Source organism: Stegostoma tigrinum, chromosome 10 (genome assembly GCF_030684315.1).
Source record: "Stegostoma tigrinum isolate sSteTig4 chromosome 10, sSteTig4.hap1, whole genome shotgun sequence".
Lineage (NCBI taxonomy): Eukaryota > Metazoa > Chordata > Chondrichthyes > Orectolobiformes > Stegostomatidae > Stegostoma > Stegostoma tigrinum.
In genome coordinates, this window is record NC_081363.1 from 26,586,627 (window position 1) to 26,611,521 (window position 24,895).

Consider the following 24,895-nt stretch of genomic DNA (forward strand, 5'->3'; position numbering starts at 1 on the left):
CAACTCAACTTACTTGGGTCTGGGAACCATTCTCCAATCTTTGTGGGCCTCCTAGTCATGACTGTTAGATCTGCTGGCTTCTCAAAAAGGTGCAGTGAGGCACAAAATTCTGGCACACAAATCCTTTAGACCACCCATAATATGTTATGGCTGCAAGCCAGCCTAGCATCATAGTGGCCAATTCAGGACCAACTTTACCTCCTGGGTCAGGTGGCAAGCAATACACACCCCTATAAGATTCAGCCCCATGTTTCTACAACAATGAATGGTCAAATTAAAGTTGGAGATAGCAAGAGTTGCAGACGCTGGAATCAAAATCAACAGTGTGGAGCTGGAGGAACACAGGTCAGGCAGCAGAGGAGCAGGAAAGTTGATGTTCAGGTTTACACCTTTCATCAGGATGGAGGTTGGTATCAGTAATCTCTAACAGAAGAAATTATTTACGTCCCAATAGAAAAATGCAGGAACAACAGAAGAAAATTCTTTGGAAGATATTTCCATCAATTTTGTCAGTGGCTGCAAGCTGTCACTAAGTAACTTGGGCATGTTCAGCAAAAGGAGATCCAAGAATTAAAATGTTGGAAATTACCTTTAAAGGGAATCTTAAATAAAAGAAAACATAAATAATCTTCTAATGAATGGAATCAATTCAAAATCAGGAAGAAAAATAATGGCCAAGAAACAGTCCCTTGCAGACAAACAATGTGTTTTGAAATGTATATTTTGGCATGGTTACAACCAACACTGTCACATCCAGTATCTTCCCTCCCCAATTACAATACAGAAACACTGGAAGTCAGAACAAAGTTATAAGGCAACTGTGTGGTTTTCCTTAGTAGTGCTGTGCATAGCAATGATTGCAACAGTGACGGAGTTATTAGAATTGAATGTTGTCGAGAAATTGTTGCTCGTAATTGTTGCTCCAAATCCCTGCTAAAGTTTACTGAATATTTTGATACTTACACTTTCTAGTCACATTTAAATATGTGTTAGCACCTAAGAGATAAGCACATCTACATGCTCAGAGCATCACGTAAGTGTTTCTTTGCAGAAGGCCACTTGGCCCTTTGTGCCTGCAACAGCTCATTAAATGAGCATTGTTATCTAGTTCCAATCTCCTGGTTTTACCCCACAGCCTTGCACATTACTCATTATTCAACTGACTGAATCATTTTCATCCTTCAGAAAAGATTTGTTTGATTCAAAACCAGTCATTTTGATGTCTAAATTCAATGATAACAAGTTAAAACATATGTATCTAAACTACAGAGAAATATTTAGTACAAAGCCACGTAAATTGCTATAAAATTGAGTATCAGACACAAGCTGGTACTTCCCTAAAATAATTTCCACTAATATATCAGCCACTGCTTACCGTGTTGGCCGTGTTGTAGCAAAGGAACCAGGTCAAGCAGGGTCACCAATGTCACATAAAGGCCTTGATAGTCCAAAGAAGGGTATTCTGAGAGTTGTGCATCACGACTTTGCTGACTACGCTCAGAGGGAGCATCACGGAGGACGCTGTAAAGGAGGGAGCGAGTAACAGTAGGGTTGATGGAACTGACTTGTGGTCTTAGGGATGGGGTGAGTGGGAATGGCACAGGAAAAAGACACATAGTCATGGGCACTGTCAAATTGGAGCCATCCTGGTTGTCCTTCCTCCCTATGCGGGACAAAATGCTGTTTTGGAACAAAGAAAAAAAAGAGACAACAAAGACACAAAGAACAGCACATTACATTAAAATGACACTACAGACAACATAATAAAATACCAGATTAAAAGAGCACATAGGATCCAACCCCAGAAAATAAAGAAACTCAATTACGTAATGAAAATTCTAGAATAACATTCTACTATGCACATTTGGAATTAAATCAAATTACTTCATTATTGCATCCTATGTGCTATCTGGTAAGAAGGAGCAAATAAATATAATGACATGTTCTAGGTGCCACCTCCATGTAAAGTTTCTTATATGGATATCAAATAAAAAGCAATATAATTACAAGAAGGAATGCAGAAGGATTTGTGTTTGAGAACGACAATTTAAGCAGAAAGTATACAAGATAACTATAAAAGATCTAGCGGAAATATTTTAGTAACTTGGTCATTAACTAAGTTCTAAATGTTCACACTTAGGCAAAAGATTTCATTAAGTTACTCTATTACATTTTCCAGGAAAGATTTCTCAAACTTATTATTTTCACCATTAAACCAAAACATTAAAAACAATATTTTCTCTGCTGCCACTATAATACAGAGCTTTGCTCCTCCTGATAAGCAAACACTTGCTCCTTTTTCTAAGCCTATTTGTTTAGTTATTCTATTCACTTTTCCATCCCTTTCATACCACAAAGCAGATAAACACCAGCTTCCGCTGGCAGCTTTGTAACCAGTTCACAGGAAGTTCATGCGAGTGATTCACGGTGATATATCCATCAACTTTCAGTTCTTTTTGTTGGTAAGCAAATCCAAATACTTACTCCGGATCTTACTGGAGGAATTAAAGTTACTGCCCATTTGTTACTTGGTTTCCACATTTACAACAACAACTATAACTGTATACCCTCTAGGATGAGGAATGCCTCAAGACACTTCACTGGATTATACATCAAAGCATTATACAAAGTGTGATACTGGACTACATTAGGAAATATTAGGTCATATGACCAAGACCGTGGTCAACGAGTTAGGTTTGAAAGACTGTACTAAAAAGGAGAAAGTAGAGAGGCAGTAAGTTATAAGGAGCGGATTTCTAATCACAAAGCCTAGAAAAATATCCAGTGGTGGAGCTATTCAAGTTGGTAGTAGCGAAAAGGCCAGGATTAGTGGAACCCTGATTTCACAGTGGGCTGTGGCACTTGAGGAGATTAGGGAGATAGAGAAGAGCAAAGCCATGGAGGGCCTTAAAAAAAACTGATGGGGATTTTAAGGTCATGCTCATAGCATTTTCTACTCCTTTGACTGATATAGGCAATGGTGAGTAAATTGGGAAAATACAGTTAGAATGGAAAAACAGATGCTCAAGTTCAGGTAAAATATTTCCAATTTTCCCCTGAGGGTTTAAAAAACAAGGTCTGGAGTCTCTCGAATGAGCTGATCTACCATATGCCTACGCATTTGCATTTCATTAATAGCTCACACTGCCTAATTTCTATGCAACTCTCAATTTTCCTCTCCTCGTCCAAGAGAGGTCACAGCAACAATTCCTGACATGCAGATCAGAATAGTTACCTGGCAGCAGCTTACTTCTCCAGGCCTTCAGATGACACTGTCTTCACATTGCAATGTCCCCATTTTCTCCAGAGACTTCTTCCATTCTTCAGGCAGGTATCACCAAATCATCATGGTTTCTTTCACCACTTCAGCCCTTCCGTTCAGATGTGCAAGTTCCTGCCGGGTCACTTTGCACACTTGACACACATCCAGCTCATACTCCTACAACGGGTGCACCTCACGGCTCTTAGATTAGTTTCTTAACGATCGCTCTGCACGTAACTGCAGGCTTCCAGCTTCTGTGTCACCACGGTTTTTAAAAAAAAGTGCTTGCCAAGTAGTTTATGCCAGTTTAGGGGGACAAATTGCTGTGCAGCACCATGTTACATCAATATCATACCTAAAGCGAATACCTGCAGTATATGTAACAACTATGAATGTGCCTCAACTAATTAGCCATGTGTGAAAGTCATTCATTTGCTCAAAGGGACTACAGTCACGTCAGCATATACCATCTACTTTTGGGGTGGGAGAAGAGATTATTTCCTGCAATGAAAAAATGGGAGGGATTGCTATGTCAAAGTGGACAGAAGTGTAATTAGTGGTGATGCATGAGCAAGACAGGAGATGAGGTATCGCCTGTGAAGGAGTAGGAAGGGCAGAGATCAGGAAGGGTTGGACCACAACGCTTATGATTTTTGCGTCATGTCACTCAGAAGGATAAGATATTGAGAGCTTGTAAATGGGCTTACTGGAGGGAATAAGAGTTGTAGTCCATGAGATTTTTAGATGAGTATGAATTAGCAGAATTGAGTGAGTGGTGCTCCCAAGAGTGAGATTCACAGCAACTACAGCATCGACACCTGCAATGCACAGATCACTAACCCTTCTCTCTGCACTGCTGGGCATTGCATTTCCACCCAGGCCACTGCACTGACCTGAGCTGCTATCTCAGTCTACGGTGGCTGATTCTGGTGGGTATGGTCTCCTTTGTCAGATATCAGGAAGATCTTCCGCCATTCCTTCGAACAGTGCCCCCAATCTGTCTGGGTGAACCAAGGAGCTATCTTGCTCTTTCCAGCAGGACCACAGTGTGAAGGGCTGGTCCTGTCTTGCACAGACTGAAGTGCTTTGGAGGTGGAAATTAATATGGCACCAGTAGTATCACAAAATCCCAGCACCAGCGAGCTCTACTACCTCCATTGCCACATGATTCCATGAGTCAGGTGCCGGGGGGCCGAGAGCATAATGAGTTGAAGTGCAGAAGACTGCAGGAGAAAAGTCATTATGGGCTAAGGTAGAAGGCCTGCTGTAAATCTCACCCGAATAAACATTTGGCCTAAAAATGGAAAAGCTCTACCCAGCATTGCTGAATCTAAAGCCAATGTAAATTAGCATGCACAAATGTTACAGAGGAACAGGACTTGCAGCATGTTAAAATGCAGGCAGCTGGATTTTGTATGAGTGATAATGGGAACTGCAGATGCTGGAGAATCCAAGATAACAAAGTGTGGAGCTGGATGAACACAGCAGGCCAAGCAGCATCTCAGGAGCACAAAAGCTGACGTTTCGGGCCTAGACCCTACATCAGAGAGGGAGATGGGGAGAGTGAACTGGAATAAATAGGGAGAGAGGGGGAGGTGGACCGAAGATGGAGAGAAAACAAGATAGGTAGAGAGGAAAGTATAGGTGGGGAAGTAGGGAGGGGATAGGTCAGTCCAGGGAAGATGGACAGGTCAAGGAGGCAGGATGAGGTGGTAGGTAGGAAATGGAGGTGCGGCTTGAGGTGGGAGGAAGGAATGGGTGAGAGGAGGAACAGGTTCGGGAAGCAGAGACAGGCTGGGCTGGTTTTGGGATGCAGTGGGGGGAAGGGACGAGCTGGGCTGGTTTATTTTGTATGACCTCATTTTACAATTGCACAGTTACTCTTACTGTAAGCCAATAGGAGCAGATCGCCACGGCAGTCAATGTCAGGAGTCATGTCCTGAAGATCTAGATGCACTGGAGAAAGAAATTCAATTGTAAGGACTACTTTTTTTTAAAATTGTGTACAGAATTAGGAAAATGACTAATTTAAACCAAAAGATCATGGAAGGGATTGCTGCACATTTTAAAAGCAGATTATTGATGTGCTCAGTAAGGATTTTATTAAATCGGAGAAGCTGGGAATGGGGGGTTTGAGTCGTAAAAATAGGCTGGATAGGCTGGGACTTTGTCCTGTAGGAGGTTTGAAGGGTGACCTTATGGAGGTTTATAAAATCATGAGGAACATAGATGAGGTGAATAGTATGTGTCTTTTCACTAGGGTGGGGAGTTCAAAAGAATGGGGCACATTTTTAAGATGAGAGGACAAAGATTCTTTTAAAAGGTCATGATTGACGACTTTTATAGATAGAGAGTGGTTTTGGTATGGAATGAACTGCCAGGGAAAGTGGCAGACACAGGTACATTTACCACATTTAAATGACATTTGATTAAGTACACGTGACGTGACCCTCTGATGAAGGGTCTAGGCCCGAAATGTCAGCTCTTATGCTCCTGAGATGCTGTTTGACCTGCTGTGTTCATCCAGCTTCACACTTTGTTATCAATAAGTACACGAATAGGAAAGCTTCAGAGTGATATACGGCAAACACAGGCAAGTGGGACTAATTTAGTTTGGGAACACGGTTGGTGTGGACTAGTTGGACTGAAGGGTCTGTTTCCATGTTGTATGACTCTACAAGTGGCAGTCAACTAGAAGCTTGGGTCATTTTCCAGACAGAACATAGAGGTTGCACAAAGCAGTTACCAGTCTGTGTTTAGAACAGACCACACTGTGAGCTGTGAATACAGTACACTAGATAGTGTGAAGTGCAGATACATTGCTGCCTCACCTGGAAGGTGTGTCTGGCACATCAGATAATGAAGAGGGAGGAAGTCAACAGGCAGGTGTTACACTTTCTGTCATTGTACAAAATGGTGTCATGAGGGTTTTGAGAGGTGTTTGGAGCGGAGAAGTGGGCCATGGTGTCCCAAAGGGAAAATTCCTGCAAAATGCTGACATGCCAAGGAAGAAGAATAAGTACCTGGTGGTGGCATCCTACTGCAGGTAGTGGAAATAGTAGATTATGATCCTTTGGATGTGGATGCTCGTGGAGGTGAGAACTGGGAGACCTTATCACTGCTTTGGGAGGGAACAGATGGGATGAGAGCTGAATTTCAGGAGATGGGTCAGACATTGCTGAAGGTGCTGTTAACCATGGTAGTCAGGAAATATTGGTTGAGGAAGAATGTCGGACATGTTTGAGGCCGCCCTGCAGAAGCTGGCATCATCAGAACGTATGTGACGGAGATGGAGGAACTGGGAGAACGGAATGGAGTTTTTACAGGAAGCAGAGTACAAGGATATATAGTCAAGGTAATTGTGGGAGTTAGTAGGTCTATAGTGGATATTGGTGGCCAGCCTATTCCCAGAAATGGAAACAGAGATGTCAAGGAAAGGAACAGAGGAATCAGAGGTAGACCAGATGAAGGTGAGAGGAGGGTGGAAATTGGAAGTGAAATTTGTAAATTTTTCTGGATGGGAGAGGCAAGCAGTATTGATGATGTACAGGAGGAAGAGTTGTGGGGAGCACCCAGAGCAGGAATGAAATAAGGAATGCCCAGACAAAGAGATAAACATAACCAAGGTCCATGCCGGTACCCACGGCCACACCTTTGATCCAAGAAAGTGAAAGGAGAAGTTGTTCAAATTGAGGATGAGTTCAGCCAGGCAGAGGGGGCTGGTAGTAGATGGGGATGGTTTAGGCTTTTGTTTCAGGCAGAAGAGGACAGCCCTAAAACCCTGATGTGGGATGGGTGGCTACAGGGGCTGAAAGTCAGCGGTGAAGGGAAGGCAGCTGGTGCCTGCAAACTGGAAATTCTGAAATTTGCTTAAAGCATCAGAAGAATCACTCATGTAAGTGAGAAACATGATTTTATCCTCAGCCTTCTCATTTCCCACCTTGCTCTCACACCGTGCTCGCTTCTGGTTTGCAAGTTAGAGATGCTGTGTGCATCTCTTACTTTTCACTCCAATGTCTTCATCTTATCACAGGAAATCATCTTTCCTCTCAAATGCCAAAAAATTTTTACATGACCAGAAAGTGAAGGAATAGCAAGATGGGAGAGACAAGGACGGCTTAGCACCATTATACACTTTGAAACTTGAGGCCAACAGCTCAGATAAAATGGAGGCCAGCATCTTGGAGGATAGCTCTGAAGGGGAATTCGCATGCAGTGAGACACTAGGCTTCAGCTGATTGCAGCTCGGACAACAGACAATGATAGTGCACGTACTAGCTTGCCAGAAGCCAAAGTTGCACCCGAATTCCACTACAGAGGATAGAGATATGGATTTTGATGGGGCAGTCTGCAGACAAACAGTAAAATTGGCCTACAGTCCGACAGTCACTATCGATAACCATAGAGAAGTCTAGCAACAACATGGCAAAGTCTTTTGTACAGAACTGATAGCACATCCTTTCCATCATGGAACTAGTGAAGCAACTCCATTTGCAGATTTTAGCCTTTCATACCATGTGAACAAAGCGATTAAGGTCAGCCCTTATTGCCCATTACTAGTTGTTTGAATTGGTGGTGATAAGCTAATTATTTCAGCCAACAAAATTCATCTGGTGTAGGAACTCAAATCATATTACTCAGGAAGGGAGTTCCAACGATCTGACTCAATGATAGTAAGGATCAGCAATATAGCCCCAAGTCAAAATAGTGTGTGGCTTGAATGAGAATTTGCAGTTTGTGATGTAATAATGTGTCAAATATCCTTTCCCTTCTAGACGTCATGTTAGACTTAGGAGGTCATGAAAACTTGAAGTGTTTAGGTATTTTTGTCTGATTGTCAGTGGTGGAGGGAGTGAATGTCTAAGGTATTGAATCCAGTCCTGATAAAGCAGACTCCTTTGGTTGGTATTGAGCCCTTTGGGTGTTTTTGGAACCACACTCATCCAAGCAGGTAAAGGTTATTCCATCACATTCCTGACATGCGCCTTGTGGATATGTTCATGCTTTGGAGACATAGTGCAAAATTACCAACCTCCAACTTGCTTTTTCAGGAACAATAATAATAAATCCCAGGATTAATTTTTATTGTTCGTTTGTATGATGTGGGAAACACTGGCTAGCAATTATTGTCCATTCCCTGATAACCTTTAGAAGGTCGTGATGAGCTGGGCAGCCTAAAGGTAAATGATTGTGAAGAATTACCATTGTTGAAATCATCAATGTCAAGGAGGAAATAATTAGATTTTCTACTTTTGGAGATATGTTAATTGGCACTCCAGTATCTATAGAGCTGTGAATGGTACTGAGCACTGTGCATTCAGCATGAAACAACCCTACCTCTGACCTAATGACTGTTATTGATGAAGATGGTTGGCTTTAGACCACTACCCCAATTACCCAATTAACTATGGGACTTTTCTGGTGCAGTGGTAATGTTCTCTACCTCTCAGCTGGGAGGCCTGAGTTGCATTCCACCTGCTGTAGAGATGGTATCAAAATCTTTAAACAGATTGATTTTAAAAAAGTACCCCAATTAACTCTTGCAGTGAAATGTTGGTCTCTCACAACATTAATCATTTTCCCTTTTACTTGGTTACTGCCATGAACAGAGTTATGGGCCAAATGGCCTAATTCTGATCCTGTACTTTAAAGCCTTACAAGCAGTGGACAGTTTCCCTGTGAATCACATTAACTTCAATTTTGCTTAGAGTCCTTGATGCCATCCCTGGTGAGATACAATTTTGATATTTAAGATAATCACTCTCAAATCACCCCCTGAAGTTAGCTCTATTGTCCATGTTTGGGTGGAGGCTGCAAAGAAGTCTGGAATTACACAGGAATTCATTCTTGTGGATCCAATCACAATGCATTTTCTGTGATCAATTTCACAACTTCCTTTGTAACACATCCCACATTGGAGTGGTGCAGATGAAGTTTCAAACGTTGTCACGCAAAATCAGATGACATCTTCATGGCTGTGAATGAAAAGACGCTTGTAGAGTTTCACAGCAGTCTGGCAGCTGGCTCTACAACATATATAAGAGATTCCGGAGGTACTACGATAGGGAAGGGGCATACAGTGTGAATCAGATGTCCTCTTCCTAAATAAAAGCATTTATCTTTTCACCTTTGTCGGTTCAAAACAAAAAATGTCCTTGCTGTTGCTTGTCAGCCAACACATCCAGGCTGCTGTCATCCATACTGAGCAGTGTTTGAAGTCTTCCAGCTTTTCAAAGAGAGTCCAGGCAGAAAGGAGCTATCTGGTTTGACTCCTCCCTTCTTCTTCCTGTTCCTCATGATCCTGGTCTTCAGCTGCCCATCATGTAGCTGGTGAACAGGGCTATACCCTCACAACAGTAATCTTGGCAGCAGATCACGTTGTTACTTAAAGCACTCTGCAAAGTACTGCGTCCTTCAACTGGATGTTGAGGGATCAGAACCTATTTTACCGTGTCTCCAAAGCAACCTGTAAGCAGTTAATATCAGAGGTAGTAGGAACTGCAGATGCTGGAGAATCTGAGATAACAAGTTGTAGAGCTGGATGAACACAGCCGGCCGAGCAGCATCAGAGGAGCAGGAAGGCTGACGTTTAGGGCCTAGACCCTTCTTCAGAAATGGAGGAGGGGGAAGGAGGTTTTGAAATAAATAGGGAGAGACGGATAGAAGATGGATAGAGGAGAAGATAGGTGGAGAGGGGACAGACAGGTCAAAGAGGTGGGCATGGGGCCAGTAAAAGGTGGGTGTAGATGTGGAGCTAGGGAGGAGATAGCTACAGAAGAGGAATTGTTCCATGTAACCTACAAAGAGACAGGCACAGCTTGGGCCCATGTGGGTACCCCTGGCCTCCGCTTGTTCTATAGGAAGTGGGGAGAATTGAAAGAGAAAAGTTGTTGAAGGTGAGGACGAGTTTGGCTAAGTGGATGAGGGTGTCAGTAGAGGGGGACTGGTCGGGCCTGCGCGACAAGAAGTAACGGAGGGCCTTTAGGCCATCTGTATGGGGAATGCAGGTGTATAGGGACATCCATGATAAAGATGAGGTGTTGGGGACCAGGGAATTGGAAGTTCTGGAAGAGGTGGGGGGTGTGGGTGGTGTCACTAACGTAGGTAGGGAGTTCCTGGACCAAGGGGCAGAAAATGGAGTCAAGCCAGGTGGAGATAAGTTCAGTGGGGCAGGAGCAGGTGGAGACAATGGGTCAACCAGGGCAGTCAGGTTTGTGGATTTTGGAAAGGAGACAGAAGCAGGCAGTGCCAGGTTGGGAAACAATGAGGTTGGAGGCTGCGGATGGGAGGTCACCTGAGGTGATGAGGTTGTGGATGGTTTGGTGCTTGGGGGTGGGGTCATGATCAAGGGGATGGAGGAGGTGGTGTCGGAGAGTTGGCGCCTAGCCTCGGCGATGTGGAGATCAGTGCACCATACTTACAACTGCGCCTCCCTTGTCCACAGGACTTCACAAGCTTCAAAATCTCCCCTCTCCCTACCACATCCCAAAACCAGCCCAGATCATCCCCGCCTCCCTCAGCTATCCCTTCTTGCCACCTCAAGCCTCACTCCCATCTCCTACCTACTAACGTCATCCCGTCCCGTTCACCTGTCCTCTCCCTAACTCCCCACCTACACTCACCTTTACTGGCTCCATCCCTGCCTTTTTGACGTGTCTGTCTCCTCTATCCATCTTCTATCTCTCCCTATTTATTTCAGAGCCTCCTTCCTTTCCCCCATTTCTGAAGAAGGGTCTAGGCCCGAAACGTCAGCCTTCCTGCTCCTCTAATGCTGTTTGGCCTGCTGTGTTCATCAAGCAGTTAATATCATCCGGCACTACAAGAAAGCTTGCTACACTGGTGTAATCATGCATTGCTCTCTGCTTTTCTCTAGCAAAAATGAAATGCAGTTAGTTATCTTTGAGCAGAGAATGGTGACCTGTCCTACATGACAATTGTCAACAAAACTGTGTAATATTATAAAGATCTAAAGCTTCAGCTTGGTAGGAACCAGTGGCTTAAGTTTTCATTGCAGTGGTCAGCTTTCCAAAAATGCACTCTTCACTGTGCAGTGGAGTTGTAATTGTAGCTACGGCAGGTGACAGATTTCCACATGAATGTTTTTATAAGGCGTAGTACTTCACTACATTTTATCTTGCTGAGTACTAGGAAGTGAGTACAGCCCTTTTCACCCCTGCTCCTCTTCTAGTAGTCCTGGTCCATGCAGCCTTTCTTCATTCTCCAAGGGGAAAGCCACTAATGCAATTATGTTTAACCTCAATCAGACAGTGCTCAGCCTTCAAGCCAGTAGAAAGTTCTTCAGCACTTGCCATGCCACTCTGCATGTATTCTTCTAAAAAGTGAAGAAACTATTGAAAGCATTAAAACTTCGGAACATTGTACCTACAGCCAGAAGAAATAAGCTAGCAATTAACCTCCATATAGTTGATTCTCCTTTTTAACAGCCTTGGTTAGGCGAGGGGTAGTTTCCTTCCGCTGAGAACATCCTCAATTGCACAAGATTGGGAGAAGGTGGAGAACTGAGATTAGAAATTACATTACTGGTCTTAAATCAGCATTACATGCCAAATGATGCCACGATCTGCCTGCTCTCTGAGATCACTCAGAGTCCAAATGAAGGGCACTAGCAAGTTCCATCTCCTGCTCTACAGTTAGTAATCTCCAACTTTTCATAATGATTAATCCACAGATTGTACACTACAAAGCAAACTCAAAATGTTCACTATGAAACACAGTAGGATACACACTGATAATTCAGTCTACTCTGCAACAGAGTTGAGAAAATTTAACATGTGTTGACTTCCTAATCTCACTAATGGAATACATTTGGAAAAACTAAGCACACACTTTTCATGTGGTTGGGTGAGGGTAAGGAAGGAAGATTGAGTCAGCAGGTGAGTAGCCAAGTGCTCTTCCAACCTCTGGAAAATATTACAAAACAACTGGGATTAGTTTACTTATCTACTCAATCTAAACTTTCGACAGCCAAGGAGGAAATAAAAATGAAAGAATATGAAGGACAGATTCATGGCAATTCATCTATTTTTCAAATGATTTAACCAGAGGGTTAACACATTAGAAAATCACTAATGAATAAACTTCTTTGCTCAAGAATTACAAAAACATATTTCGTCACCACAGGTACATTTTATGTTCACGAAATATTATAAGGTATCTACACAACAGTCTGTCAGAATAATTCATTCACAAGGGGGTGGCACTTATGAAACATGTTTAAGGAGAAGGATAAACATGTGTGTTTGATATGTAAATCTCTAAACAGCACATGTTTATCACACCAAAATAATGTCTGTATGTAAATTATGATACTGTGACAGTATCATCAAGGGTAATGAATTTTAACAGGTATATGATTTAGTGAAAAAATATAGAATTCTAGGATGTAACTAAACTACATTTGTAGGAATTATAAAAGAATATATACTAAAGATCAATGATTGATAGCATATGTTTATGAACTAATGATAATGGTAGTTTATGTATGCTATTGATTGTTCCATAAGAATTACTGAAATAAAAGGTTCTTTTAAATTTTCTGTAATACAAACACTATTTTGTTCTCTCTAAATTTGACAGCAATATTTAAGTATATTAATAATGAGACAAAAAGTTGTGCATCGCTGCTAAGTAACAAGCTCTGAGGTTTGAATAGTGATGAACATTTAAAGTACAATAAACTGCAGAAGGCTCTCAGAGGTCTGCAGCAAATTCTTAGTAGTAGGTGTAACCGAGGCCACACGTGTCAAACATAACAATTTTCATTACACATTTTGAGAATCAACCTCCTGGATCAAACCCTTCCTGTACAGTATACTGCATATCTCCAATAATTACTTATGAATCGTTTACGAGTGGAGCAATGTTGCAACTTCTATTAAGACCAGAATACAAGTTTAAAAGTTGGAAAATTAGGACTATACAAGCAGCATTTCAACGACTTCGCCTATAATGAAACTTTTTAAAATATGTGCTAATATCATGTATTAATCAAACTTTACATTTATTTGATGGCCCTCAATCTAAATTGTTGGTCCAAATAAGGATAATACCATATATTTTGACTATCCTGTCTTTATAGGGACAAATTGTTAAAGCAATACTTTTACAACTTTACTGGGATTTTAAATAAGTCACTAATATTATGTAAAGAAAGAGCATATAAACTTGCAACCAGAAACTATTAATTTAAAAAATGTCAAAAGCTTATGTGAACACCAAGACAATTTGAAAGCTACAAATGAAATTCAATATTTAAAAGGATAAATGCACAACTTTTTGCCCTCACACTTTTAAAAAAAAATCAGCATTGTACTCTCAGAGAATAAAATATCATGTCTATGTTTCCAAGCACTGTAGAGTCATTTAATGAATGTACTTGTTAAATGGAACCCCTGACATAACAAAACACTCTTTACAGCTATAAAACCCTGCAATTTAAAAATAATCTGTCAATATTTCAGTCAATAATGAGCTCTTAAGCAGGATTTAATCAATGTATTAAATATTGATTTAAATGCTAAAACTTGACTAATTGAACATGCTTAGCAAAAAACACAACTTTATATTCGATTAACTGACAGAAAACTTGATTGAAATAATTAAAGCATTTATGCATATGCTCATTTAAGACACTTGTTTCTGAACCAGATGATTTAATTGCAAGGGTTAATAAAATGTAATGTAGATGTTACCTCAGCTTAACTCAAAATTTCTAGATCTCAAGAACAGGATGCTAAGTAAGAGTTAATGTGTGTTTATTTTGTTTGGGAAAATGTCAACAACCAAATGACAACAAAGTTGTGAAGAATTACATACACTGAAGTTCAGTGTATTCTGTTATTTCAATAGTCAGTTATTTCATACTCATTGAAAGATTGCTATTCTCCTGTGAGTCACCTCACTTTATGTGACATTACATTTCAAACACCCTAATGCATTAAGAATATTATAAATAATTTTAAAATTTAACATTTATGGGATCATGCTATGTTACATTTTCACATAAAAGGAATATTGGGAACAAAATGATGAACGCTGAGTTTAAACCATCATTTTCATTCATAAATGTGTGTTCAAACTTTGCAACTTAACTGTTCCACAACAGATGGAATTGAACAGTGTAACCTTTGTATAAAACTTGACTATCATCCAACATCTGACAATATAAAGAATGCGACGGTTTATTGGAAGTAACATTTATCTCACAGTAAAGTTGAAGCTTTGTATTTAGAATTTTTATCACTTTGTTAAGTTTTGTTTAGTGTTCTTCCAGAATTTGAAATATGTTGATTTCTTTGAGGGATTGACTATAAAGTGCTTACATTTTCAAATAAAAAATAGACATAAAATATTGTTTTTTGCAATTACTTTCCAACAAAGAAGTGCAATATTCCTCTACAACTTGCCCAACAAAAATAAGCATCATTTTTGTCTTTTAGTTATGATCGTTATAGTGATTCCAACTGCTGTGAGCGCCCTTTCTATTTTTCTCATAGTGTGCGAGATCATTGTATCCTTGATGACTCATCAAATCCAGAGCAAATAGTCCCAGGAAATACAACACCTTCCACATTGCATCTATGATCAACATTAATCATTCCTATGCCAGAAAAAATACATGAGACGTGCAATGTAAAGTTATTCCCAAAACAGGGCAACAGGGAATCCAACATCCAGGTTTGGAATTGTGACCCCTATTAGATCCATCTTGTTGCTCAAATATTGTCTGATACATGCCACTTTCTTCAAGATTGAAAAGATACTTTCCTTTTATAGACTGTCACATATCAACAAGGGTCAAGGATAGCATCACAAAGTTCATCCAATTTGCCAAAATTTGGCTTCAGGCCATAATACAACCAAAATTAATAATCCACTTCTTATTTCCAGTACTCCCTCAACAAAACTAAATAAAAATTGTTTGGTCCTCATTTTTGAATGATGGTCAACACATTACAAATTTCCCAATCAATCTTCTCAAGCCCACGTATCATTTATGAAGGGAAAGGCTGCTCCCAAACTTCCACAAATAGTGCTGTGTAATTGAAGCTGGAAAATGTATAACAGTAGCCTAAAGAAACTTCTCTGTGAATTGTCTGTCCTTGAAAGTAGTCTCCATCTAATAATTTGGTTAAGGTCAAAGGGAGAATGGCTTTCCACCAGAGTCAATTCAAATGTTACTTTCCATCACAGCATCTATTGTCTAACACGTTTAAGCATGGCTTTCTTTCCAAACTTTGTCTCATATTCATTTAATGGCATAATCATGTTAAAGTGCTCCTAACAGAGATCCCAGGTTCTAAAAGGCCCTGTGAAAATGATTTTATAAACTAGAGTACAGTAACTTGCATTTAAGGCGTTTTCACTAATGTAGTTTCAGTGTTTCCTTCAAACAGTAAGCATGTATTTTAAGATTTGATAGGTTTATTTTCCTGCAACAGTAAATAAATATTTTGACTCTTGAATGTTTATTTATTTTCTTTATAGCCAGATGATGATGCCTCAATTGTTTCAACTGGTTGAGCCACATCAGAAATTGAAACAAGAATGATATTGCATTAATGTGGCATACCTAAGCATTAACACATTCACACAAAATCTCTTAACTATTTTCACAAAGGCATTAATCCTTGTGCCATGATTTCATCATTTCTATTTTCTTCTGTATTTCAACCAGCAGTTGCTGACAAGTGTAATCTCATCATCTGACAACAAAGATCTTTTCAAAGTATTGAATGACTGTATATGGCAAGAGCCAAATGTTTCACTAACTGTTTGTCTATTTAAGTTAGATCATAAAATTTAGATATGCTGGAAGGTGAGTTATTATATTAAATACAACTTTTGATGGCTGGAAGTTCCTTCCAAATAAAATTCGAGATCATTTACTTGTTTATTTGTATAAAAAGAACGAAAATACAAAATGTCAATGCTCAAACCCATTTTACAAAACAATCATGTCATTGTGTCTTTTGGGTACACATAAAAGAAAGCTTACCTTAACAATGTCTGTGAAAAGTACTTCAATGTATTTGCTATATCAGTTCCAGATGGTACAGGATAAATGTTATGAAGAACACGATTGTGGTACTCTTGTAAATAACGGACCTTAGATGCAACTGAATAAGTGAGAATTTTGGAAGATGTCAGTTGTTGTAAGCAATACTTTGCTTTACAAAGTTAAACAGCATTCTCATTTCCTTTCCGGACTTTACATCTTCCTTTTGTGACATATGTTGGATTACGATGCCAAGAAAATAATCGCCAGTACATTACCTGAAGTGGTGATACTTCACATAGAGAAACTAGACAACAGTATGTCCTTTGTCATATTCAAAACCATGCTTGTCCCATGATCAAAAACGATCAGGAATGGTATAACTGGCACCTGGCTGATTTTTCCACCCTTCAGCACAGTGATGGTGAAGCTACAGGTGGAATCTGTTAACTCAGCCAAGACCACGTTTTAGACAAAAAGCTTCTTTGTCTGTAGGGCTCAAGAACACACCAAAGAGCACTTTTAACCACCCAAGCAGAATATCCTTGTATGCCTGCATAAACACCTACACACAAGTTGCTGTCTGTTAATTAGGAAATTATGGATATTATCTTATGAGTAAATAATTTAACGTGTACATAGCAATACCTCAGTATTCAAAACATACAGAGAATTACAATTATTTGTAAGAATTATCATTTTCAGTACATCACACTTTAGATTAGTAGCATTTTTTTTCAAAAACACACCACTGGAAACATATAACCGGAAACATACAACCATACCACAGTTGATAAACCTGTAGCTCTTAATTTTTTCCACGGAAATAGAATTGAAAGATGAGTATGCAAACAATGGTAATATAGCAGATTCAAAATATATATGACAAATTACTGAAGTCATACTGTGAATTTTGTGCATTGAAATCACTGTCTACATGTACTTTATGAAGTGTGCCTACATAAAACACATAAAAACTTGAGCTTTTTCCCATTATAAAAGTGTCCATTTTTTCCCTGTAATGCTGGCTATCACATGACATTCATTGGTTTGGAATGTACATTAATCATGCAAAATAAAAAGGGAAAGGCTAGAGGCCTTGACACCAGCAACCATGAACATGAAGAAAACAGCTGAATTCCAGAGATGAGGTCAGGATGACTTTGTAACATCAAGACAACAATTGAGAGAATGTAGTACCAAGAAGTCTTAGAAAAACTGAATTCAATGGGAATCAGAAAACAAAAAAAACTCTCCACCAGTAGAAATCATCCTAGCTCAAAATAAGTTGGTTGGTACAGTCCAACCATCTCAACTGCAGGACATGATTGCAGGAGTTCCTCATGTTCGTGCCCTACTTTGAGCTGCATCCTCAAACATCATCCCTCCATCAAAACTTCAGAAAGGGGAATGTTCACTGTTGTTATCATGTGTTAAACTCCATTCACAATTGCTCAAATAATGAAACACTCTGAGCCCACATGTAAGCATGGGCAAATGGTGAAAAATAATATTCAAACAAGCACGAGGGAATGACTGTCACTAACAGGAGAAATCCACCTCACCTTCATATGCATCAGAGATAATAGGAACTGCAGATGCTGGAGAACTGGAACTGGATGAACACAGCAGGCCAAGCAGCATCTTAGGAGCAGAAAAGCTGATGTTTCAGGCCTAGACCCTTCATCAGAAATGGGGGAGGGGAAGAGGGTTCTGAAATAAATAGGGAGAGAGGTGGAGGCTGATTGAAAATGGATAGATGACAAGATAGATCAAGAGGACACAGACAAGTTAACGATGTGGGAATGGAGCCAGTAAAGGTGGGTGGAGGTGGGGAGGTAGGGAGGAGATAGGTTAGTCCAGGGAGGACGGACAGGTCAAGGAGGAGGCATCCTTAGAAGAGGCTTCGCAGTAGGGTTAAAATTGTATCAGAGATAATAAGTACTGCAGATGCTGGCGAATTGGAGCTGGATGAATACAGCAGGCCAAGCAGCATCATAGGAGCAGGAAAGCTGACGTTTCAGGCCTAGACCCTTCATCAGAAATGAGAGAGGGGAACAGGGTTCTGAAATAAATAGGGACAGAGGGGGAGGCAAATTGAAGATGGACAGAGGGAAAGATAGGTGGAGCGGAGACAGACAAGTTAAAGAGGTGGCCTCTTTACATGGAATGATCCCTCTTCCGTATCTACACTGGCCCTATTCCCCATCTCTCCCTCCGTTGCATTGATGACTGTTTCGGTGCTTCCTCTTGCTCCCACGAGGAATTCGAACAGTTCATCCACTTTACTGACACCTTCCACCCCAACCTTAAGTTTACCTGGACTATCTCTAACACCTCCCTCACCTCCGTGGACCTCTCTGTCTCCATCTTGGGCAACCACCTAGAAACCGATATCCATTTCAAGCCCACTGACTCCCACAGCTACATAGAATTCACCTCCTCCCAGCCACCTTCCTGCAAAAATGTCATCCCCTATTCCTAATTCCTTCGCCTCCGCTGCATCTGCTCCCAGGATAAGGCATTCCACTCCCATATATCTCATGTCTCTTGTTTTTCAAGGACCGCAACTTCCCACCCCCGCAGTGGTCAAGAACGCCCTTGACCACGTCTCCTGCATTTCTGGAAACTCATCTCTCATACCTGCACATCTGCAAACGTGGTATACAGCATCCGCAGTACCCATTGTGGCCTTCTCTACATCAGGGAAACCAAGCGGAGGCTGGGGACCACTCTGCAGAACACCTATGCTCAGTTCACAATAAACAACTGCACCTCCCAGTCGCAAACTATTTCACCTCCCCCTCCCATTCCTCAGACAACATGTCATCCCAGGCCTCCTGCAGTGCCACAACGATGCCACCCGAAGACTGCAGGTATCAATGCAGATTTCACAATCTTCAAAATCTCCCCTCCCCCTAAGGCATCCGAAAACCAGCCCAGCTTGTCCCCGGCTCCCTAACCTGTTCTTCCTCTCACCTATCCCCTCCTCCCACCTCAAGCTGCACCCCCATTTCCTACTGACAAACCTCATTCCACCTCCTTGTCCTGTCCATTCTCCCTGGACTAACCTATCTCCTCCCCACCTCCCTACCTACACTCACCTTTACTGGCTTCATCGCCGCCTCTTTGACCTATCTGTCTCCTCTTCACCTATGTTCTCCTCTATCCATCTTCAAAGAACAAAGAAACCTACAGCACAGGAACAGGCCCTTCAGCCCTCCATGCCTGCGCCGATCAAGATCCTCTGTCTAAGCTTTCATCTATTTTCTAACGGTCTGTGTCCATTTGCTCCATGCCCATCCATGTACCTGTCCAAATATATCTTAAAAGACGCTAACGTGCCTGCATCTACCACCTCCGCTGGCAACGCGTTCCAGGCACCCGCCAGCCTCTGTGTCAAGAACTTTCCACGCATATCTCCCTTAAACTTTCCTCCTCTCACTTTGAACTCATGACCCCTAGTAATCGAGTCCCCCACTCTGGGAAAAATCTTTTTGCTATCCACCCTGTCTACACCCCTCATGGTTTTGTAGACCTCAATCAGGTCCCTCCTCAATCTCTGTCTTTGTAATGAAAATAATCCTAATCTATTCAACCTCTCTTCATAGCTAGCACCCTCCATACCAGACAACATCCTGGTGATCCTCCTCTGCACCCTCTCCAAAGCATCCACATCCTTTTGGTAACGTGGCGACCAGAACTGTACACAGTACTTCAAATGTGGCCGAACCAAAGTCATATACAACTGCAACATGACCTGCCAACTCTTGTACTCAATACCCCGCCCAATGAAGGAAAGCATGCCATATGCCTTCTTGACCACCCTATTGACCTGCGTTGTCACCTTCAGGGAACAATGGACCTGAACACCCAGATCTCTCTGTTCATCAATTTTCCCTAGGACTTTTCCATTTACTGTATAGTTCACCCTTGAATTTGATCTTCCAAAATGCATCACCTCGCATTTGCCCGGATTGAACTCCATCTGCCATTTATCTGCCCAAGTCTAGTCTATCTATATTCTGCTGTAATTTCTGACAGTCCCCTTCACTATCAGCTACTCCACTCCCCCTCTCTCCCTATTTATTTCAGAGCCCTCTTCCCCTCCCCCATTTCTGATGAACGGTCTGTGCCCAAAACGTCAGCTTTCTTGCTCCAAAGATGCTGCTTGGCCTGCTGTGTTCATCCAGCTCCACACCTTATTATCTCACCTTCATCTGCAATAGCTTTACCAACTGCAACTCTCTGATCATCAACATCCTGGGGAAAGGAGATGGAGGGGAAGATCTGGGAGGATCACCAGTGACTAGAAACTCAACTGTACTACCTAAATATATGCCAGGGCCATAAGAGCACTTCGGGAGTTGGATATTCAGTATCAATTGGCTAACCCATTAACTCCTGAGAGCTTCCTATCCGACAAGGCACAATTCCAAAGTGTGGTTTGTCTAGATGGTGCCACTCCAAACACATTCATGAAGCACAGTAGTATTCAGAAGGAGCAGCATCTCATCCACTCCATACCACAGTTGCAACTTATTCTATCTTCAGAATGTACTGGAAGTCAAAGCACCTCCCAAACTCCCTCACCACATCCATCACAAAGAAGGACAAGAGAAGAATGCGCACAAGAACATCATCACAGTGCTTACTTCTAAGCACGAGTTCAGAGTGTCTCCACATCCACCATCATTTTCTCAAGCACATCTGCAATGGGCAATAAACATCCACTTCAACATGAAGATCCTCAGACTAAGAGTTACTTTAACCTTAATGAAATGACCAGATATCTTACAAACATCACAATCATATTGAAATAACTCCGCAGCGGCCGGTATCCTGTCACCAAGTCACTCTTTGCTTACACATGGAGTGTCCTTGACACTGGTCCAGCTCCCTGAGATCCAGCTGACAGACTAAACAGGATGGCTGACATGCCTGTTCTTATCTGTCAGCCAGGGCTCCTTGATTAGCCAAGATTAACAGCCCCAACCAGGGAGTATGTATTCTATGATGTCCACCTGGCTGACCTCATTACAATCATTACACACATTTAAGACAAATTCTTAATGTAAAGACAGGATACCCTACAAAGCAGTTTCAAACATTTTTTGACTGCAAAATCACTCAAATTAACTTATTTCACCTGTAAATAAGGAACCATAATTTGAAAAATGTGCTATGGTCAGCAGACTATCTTAAATACTGAAAATGCTGGAGAACTCAGCAGGTCTGGCAGTATCATTGGAAAGTCCCTGTCATAACACATTTGTAATTATGGCATTTACAAGCTGTACATCCTGCTTTAGAGATTTCTCATATTATTTGTTGACAGTGGTAGTCTCTCTGTTCATTTTCATAAAACAAAAAAGATTTTATGTGCGCAATTGATAAAAGCCCCAGACACTAATTGTAGCATTTTTTTAAAGTCAACTATTTGAGATGCATGCTATAATAATGCACATAATACAGCTTGAAAAATAACAAGCAAAAAAAAACTAGAACAGCTACAGCTGGTTATCCTAGGAAATGAGAGTCCTCCAGTGAAGCTTGGCTACATCCCTGCGTAAATAATAATGTGTAATGTGCGCACGTATACTAAAAACGACCAACTTTATTCCTAACAGTCAACCGACATTTCCCGCTCTCCTTCTCTTCAGGGATGGTCTTCATAAGTATAAAGTGACCATTCTGCTGCGGACATTTAAAATTAGCCACCTTAAAGCTACTCACTCCCTACTTCTCAATGTTGGCAATGAGCTGACCTTGGCAACTGAATGTTCTTTCTGGACCTGGCGAGGACAGGCTAAGCAGCATTCGAGATTTGCAAGGCTAATTTATTATGACTGCTGTCAAAGATACGCCCGTGCAGAAATATTAATTCCGCGTCAATATGCCCAATAAATTTGGGCAGAGAGAAGAAAAAAAAGTAAGGTGTGCAATGTACTGAAGCCTTCAGTAGGCAGGCCTCTTTTGGAAGCAGGGCAATGACACCATCACCCACTAACTGACCCTCACTTCCTGGGGGCATTCTACACCGATGTGTCCTTCCCATACTTACACTGCTCCGCTTTGGTAGACATGGTTATTTTTGTTGTTGTTGCTGGTCTCAATGGCGTATGTCAGCAAACAACAAAATACGCCACTACAGCATCTTCCAGCTGCTGGGGATCCTGGAGACAGGCGCCGCGCATGCGCGCGATTGAGCACGCCCGCTCCCTCCGCGACTGGTCCAGGAGATTGACTGGCACCACATGCAGTAGGGACCAGCAATTGCTCCAATTTTACACAGCCCTCCCCGACCCAGGTCGGAAGCGTTCATGCAAAACTTACGAAAGAACTGGTTGCATTGAGCTGGAATTTTGCCGCATCCAGGCAAAGGACGATTTTAACACACAAAACTACATCCAGTTATGAATGGGACATAGTCGGCCGTTACGGTCTGTGTGTTGCGTTTTTAAATCAAATAGAACCACACGCACGCACAAAACATTCGTCATTAATTTTCATTTTAAACTCTTTGCAAAGCTTTGCATAACGTGTTCAGAAAGCAAACATATACAGGAGCTCCCCGATTTACGAACGACAGACTCACGGATGCTCGTACATAGAAACGAGATCCCATTACAGAGATGCATTAATAGTAATTTTAAAAATCCCACACGTGAGCGTTTTCTCGGAGTTATATGTACAGCTATTTTATATTGTCCCGCACTGTGTTATGACTTGCACACAATTCGACTTGCAAACGGACCCGAGTACAAAATCCATTCGCAACCTGAATGTTGCCTGTGTTTATATAACGATTTTCACATTCTCAGGGTACGCCCAAAAACGGTTTTACCGCCTAAAATTTGTCTACGGGTGTCCCACGATTATCGAGTGAATGTTTGGAAAAATTTCTCACTGCACCTTCTAAATGTACTGTGTCTTGTCATAGTCATGAAATCTCTAATATCTTTGATTGCCCTATGACGACGAGGCAGAAACCAGATCAAGGTGCCAGAAGCGTGCAGCTGAAATTGTAGCTATTTTGAAAGCTACAAGAGAACCAGCTACTGTAAGAAGCATTAAGCAGTAAAAAGAAAATCATGCAAACATATACGTCTGGGTGAGTCAGTGTGGCTTTGAATTTTCCAGGTCCTGGTCCTGTGAAGATGAAAGCTGATTTGAATCAGATTCTGAATTTTTTCCAGTCTCAATAAAATGAGACAGCCTCAAAGTTAAAACTCGTGCCAGTTCTGGGGAAAGAACTACAACTGTATTGCAACCTCGGAGCATCCTCAAGAAGAAAAGAACCAGGCGGAAGAACTTTTGAAGGCTTTGAAGATCCGTTTTGAACATTCTAATATTTTTATAAATATTACATGTTTTACATCAGAACTTTGAAAGTTTTGGAGAACATTGATCAGAATATGCCTTAAATGAGACGAGTAGAAACTTGTGAATTTGAACAACTGAAAGATGATTTCATCAGAGGTATAGAATCAACTTAGGAGAAAGAGATCATCCTGAGGGAGTGTGTCCACTCATGAGAAATTTACTCTCAAGAAAGCTATCAACATGTAGCAGAACCTTTGATATTATCAATCATTAGTTGGAGAGTATTAATAGGATAAAAATGCAGATTTGCTTTATGGTGAGAGATGTTTCATAATGGAGAAAATAAGTATTTTCGGAGACCAGAACAAGACTAGAGTGTATGATGTAAGAATTGCAGAGGACAGCACCCAAAAGAAAATGAAGCATGCTAGTATCAGGAAAGCAGTGTCCTGTCTGTAGGAATCTGAATCATTTTGCATGCAACAGTTACTAGTTAATACAGGTGGATTGATTATTTTTCTTTTCCCACTCCTCCATTGGCTTCAACAAAGTTTGAATTTTAAAGGAAGGTAATAGTGCCAGTTATATTTGCTAGTATATAACTAAATATCAGGAACAAACGAGTCAACTTCTTAAATTAATAATAATTAGTTTATTGCAAAACAAAGCTTGTTCAAGCAGAGATGCAAAAGCTATTAATAAAAGGTTTAATATAAGCAAACATATGCAACCTTCCTTCTTAAGAAATATCAATAAATACACAGCCTTCTCTAAGCCTGAAAGAAAATATGCAACTTCGAAGCAAGTTATTGTAAATATTCTTTGTACATGTTGGAAGAAAAGACATTCACAAATTGTTTTAAGTATTGATTTGCAGCTGAAGCCACTAACTCGCAAGCTTTTGACATTGGGATTTCTTCAAGGTCCATTTAGAGCCAGTTGCATTCTGTTTCTGGACAATGTAGATTCAGCTGTTTCATTTGAGGATCCTCACTGCAGTGGTGAGGTCTTCCAATGGATTCTTAACTCACAAGTTTTAATTAGAAAAGTTTCAAAGAAAAAGAGCAAAGTCTGTTGTCCCTGTGGCAATTTTTTCCAAACTGTAGAAGATTTCAAAACTAATACATTTCTCACCCATCATGTGATCTCTCTCTCAAAGTGTTGTAGGCTCAGTGGGTAAAATGTTTTGTTGTCAGAACAAAGTGGGCTATGATGGGATTTGTGGCAAAATCAGATCAGAAGTCTAGTTAGACCTATTTCAACACTGGGAGCATCATGCTGTAACTTTT

General features: G+C 41.0%; 1 protein-coding gene across 2 annotated transcripts in view; it reads right to left on the reverse strand.

The window, feature by feature from the left end:
* Nucleotides 1–22,461, reverse strand: part of LOC125455968 (protein unc-79 homolog) — a 224,657-nt gene extending 202,196 nt beyond the window's left edge. For both annotated transcript variants that reach the window (XM_048538588.2, XM_048538586.2), the window contains exons 1-3: nucleotides 22,345–22,461; nucleotides 16,281–16,401; nucleotides 1,376–1,680 (exon numbers count right to left, since the gene is read on the reverse strand). In XM_048538588.2, the coding sequence (XP_048394545.1) occupies nucleotides 1,376–1,680; nucleotides 16,281–16,401; nucleotides 22,345–22,366 (448 nt within the window). In that variant the 5' untranslated portion in view covers nucleotides 22,367–22,461. The remainder of the gene's footprint in view (nucleotides 1–1,375; nucleotides 1,681–16,280; nucleotides 16,402–22,344) is intronic.
* Nucleotides 22,462–24,895: the final 2,434 nt, after the last annotated feature.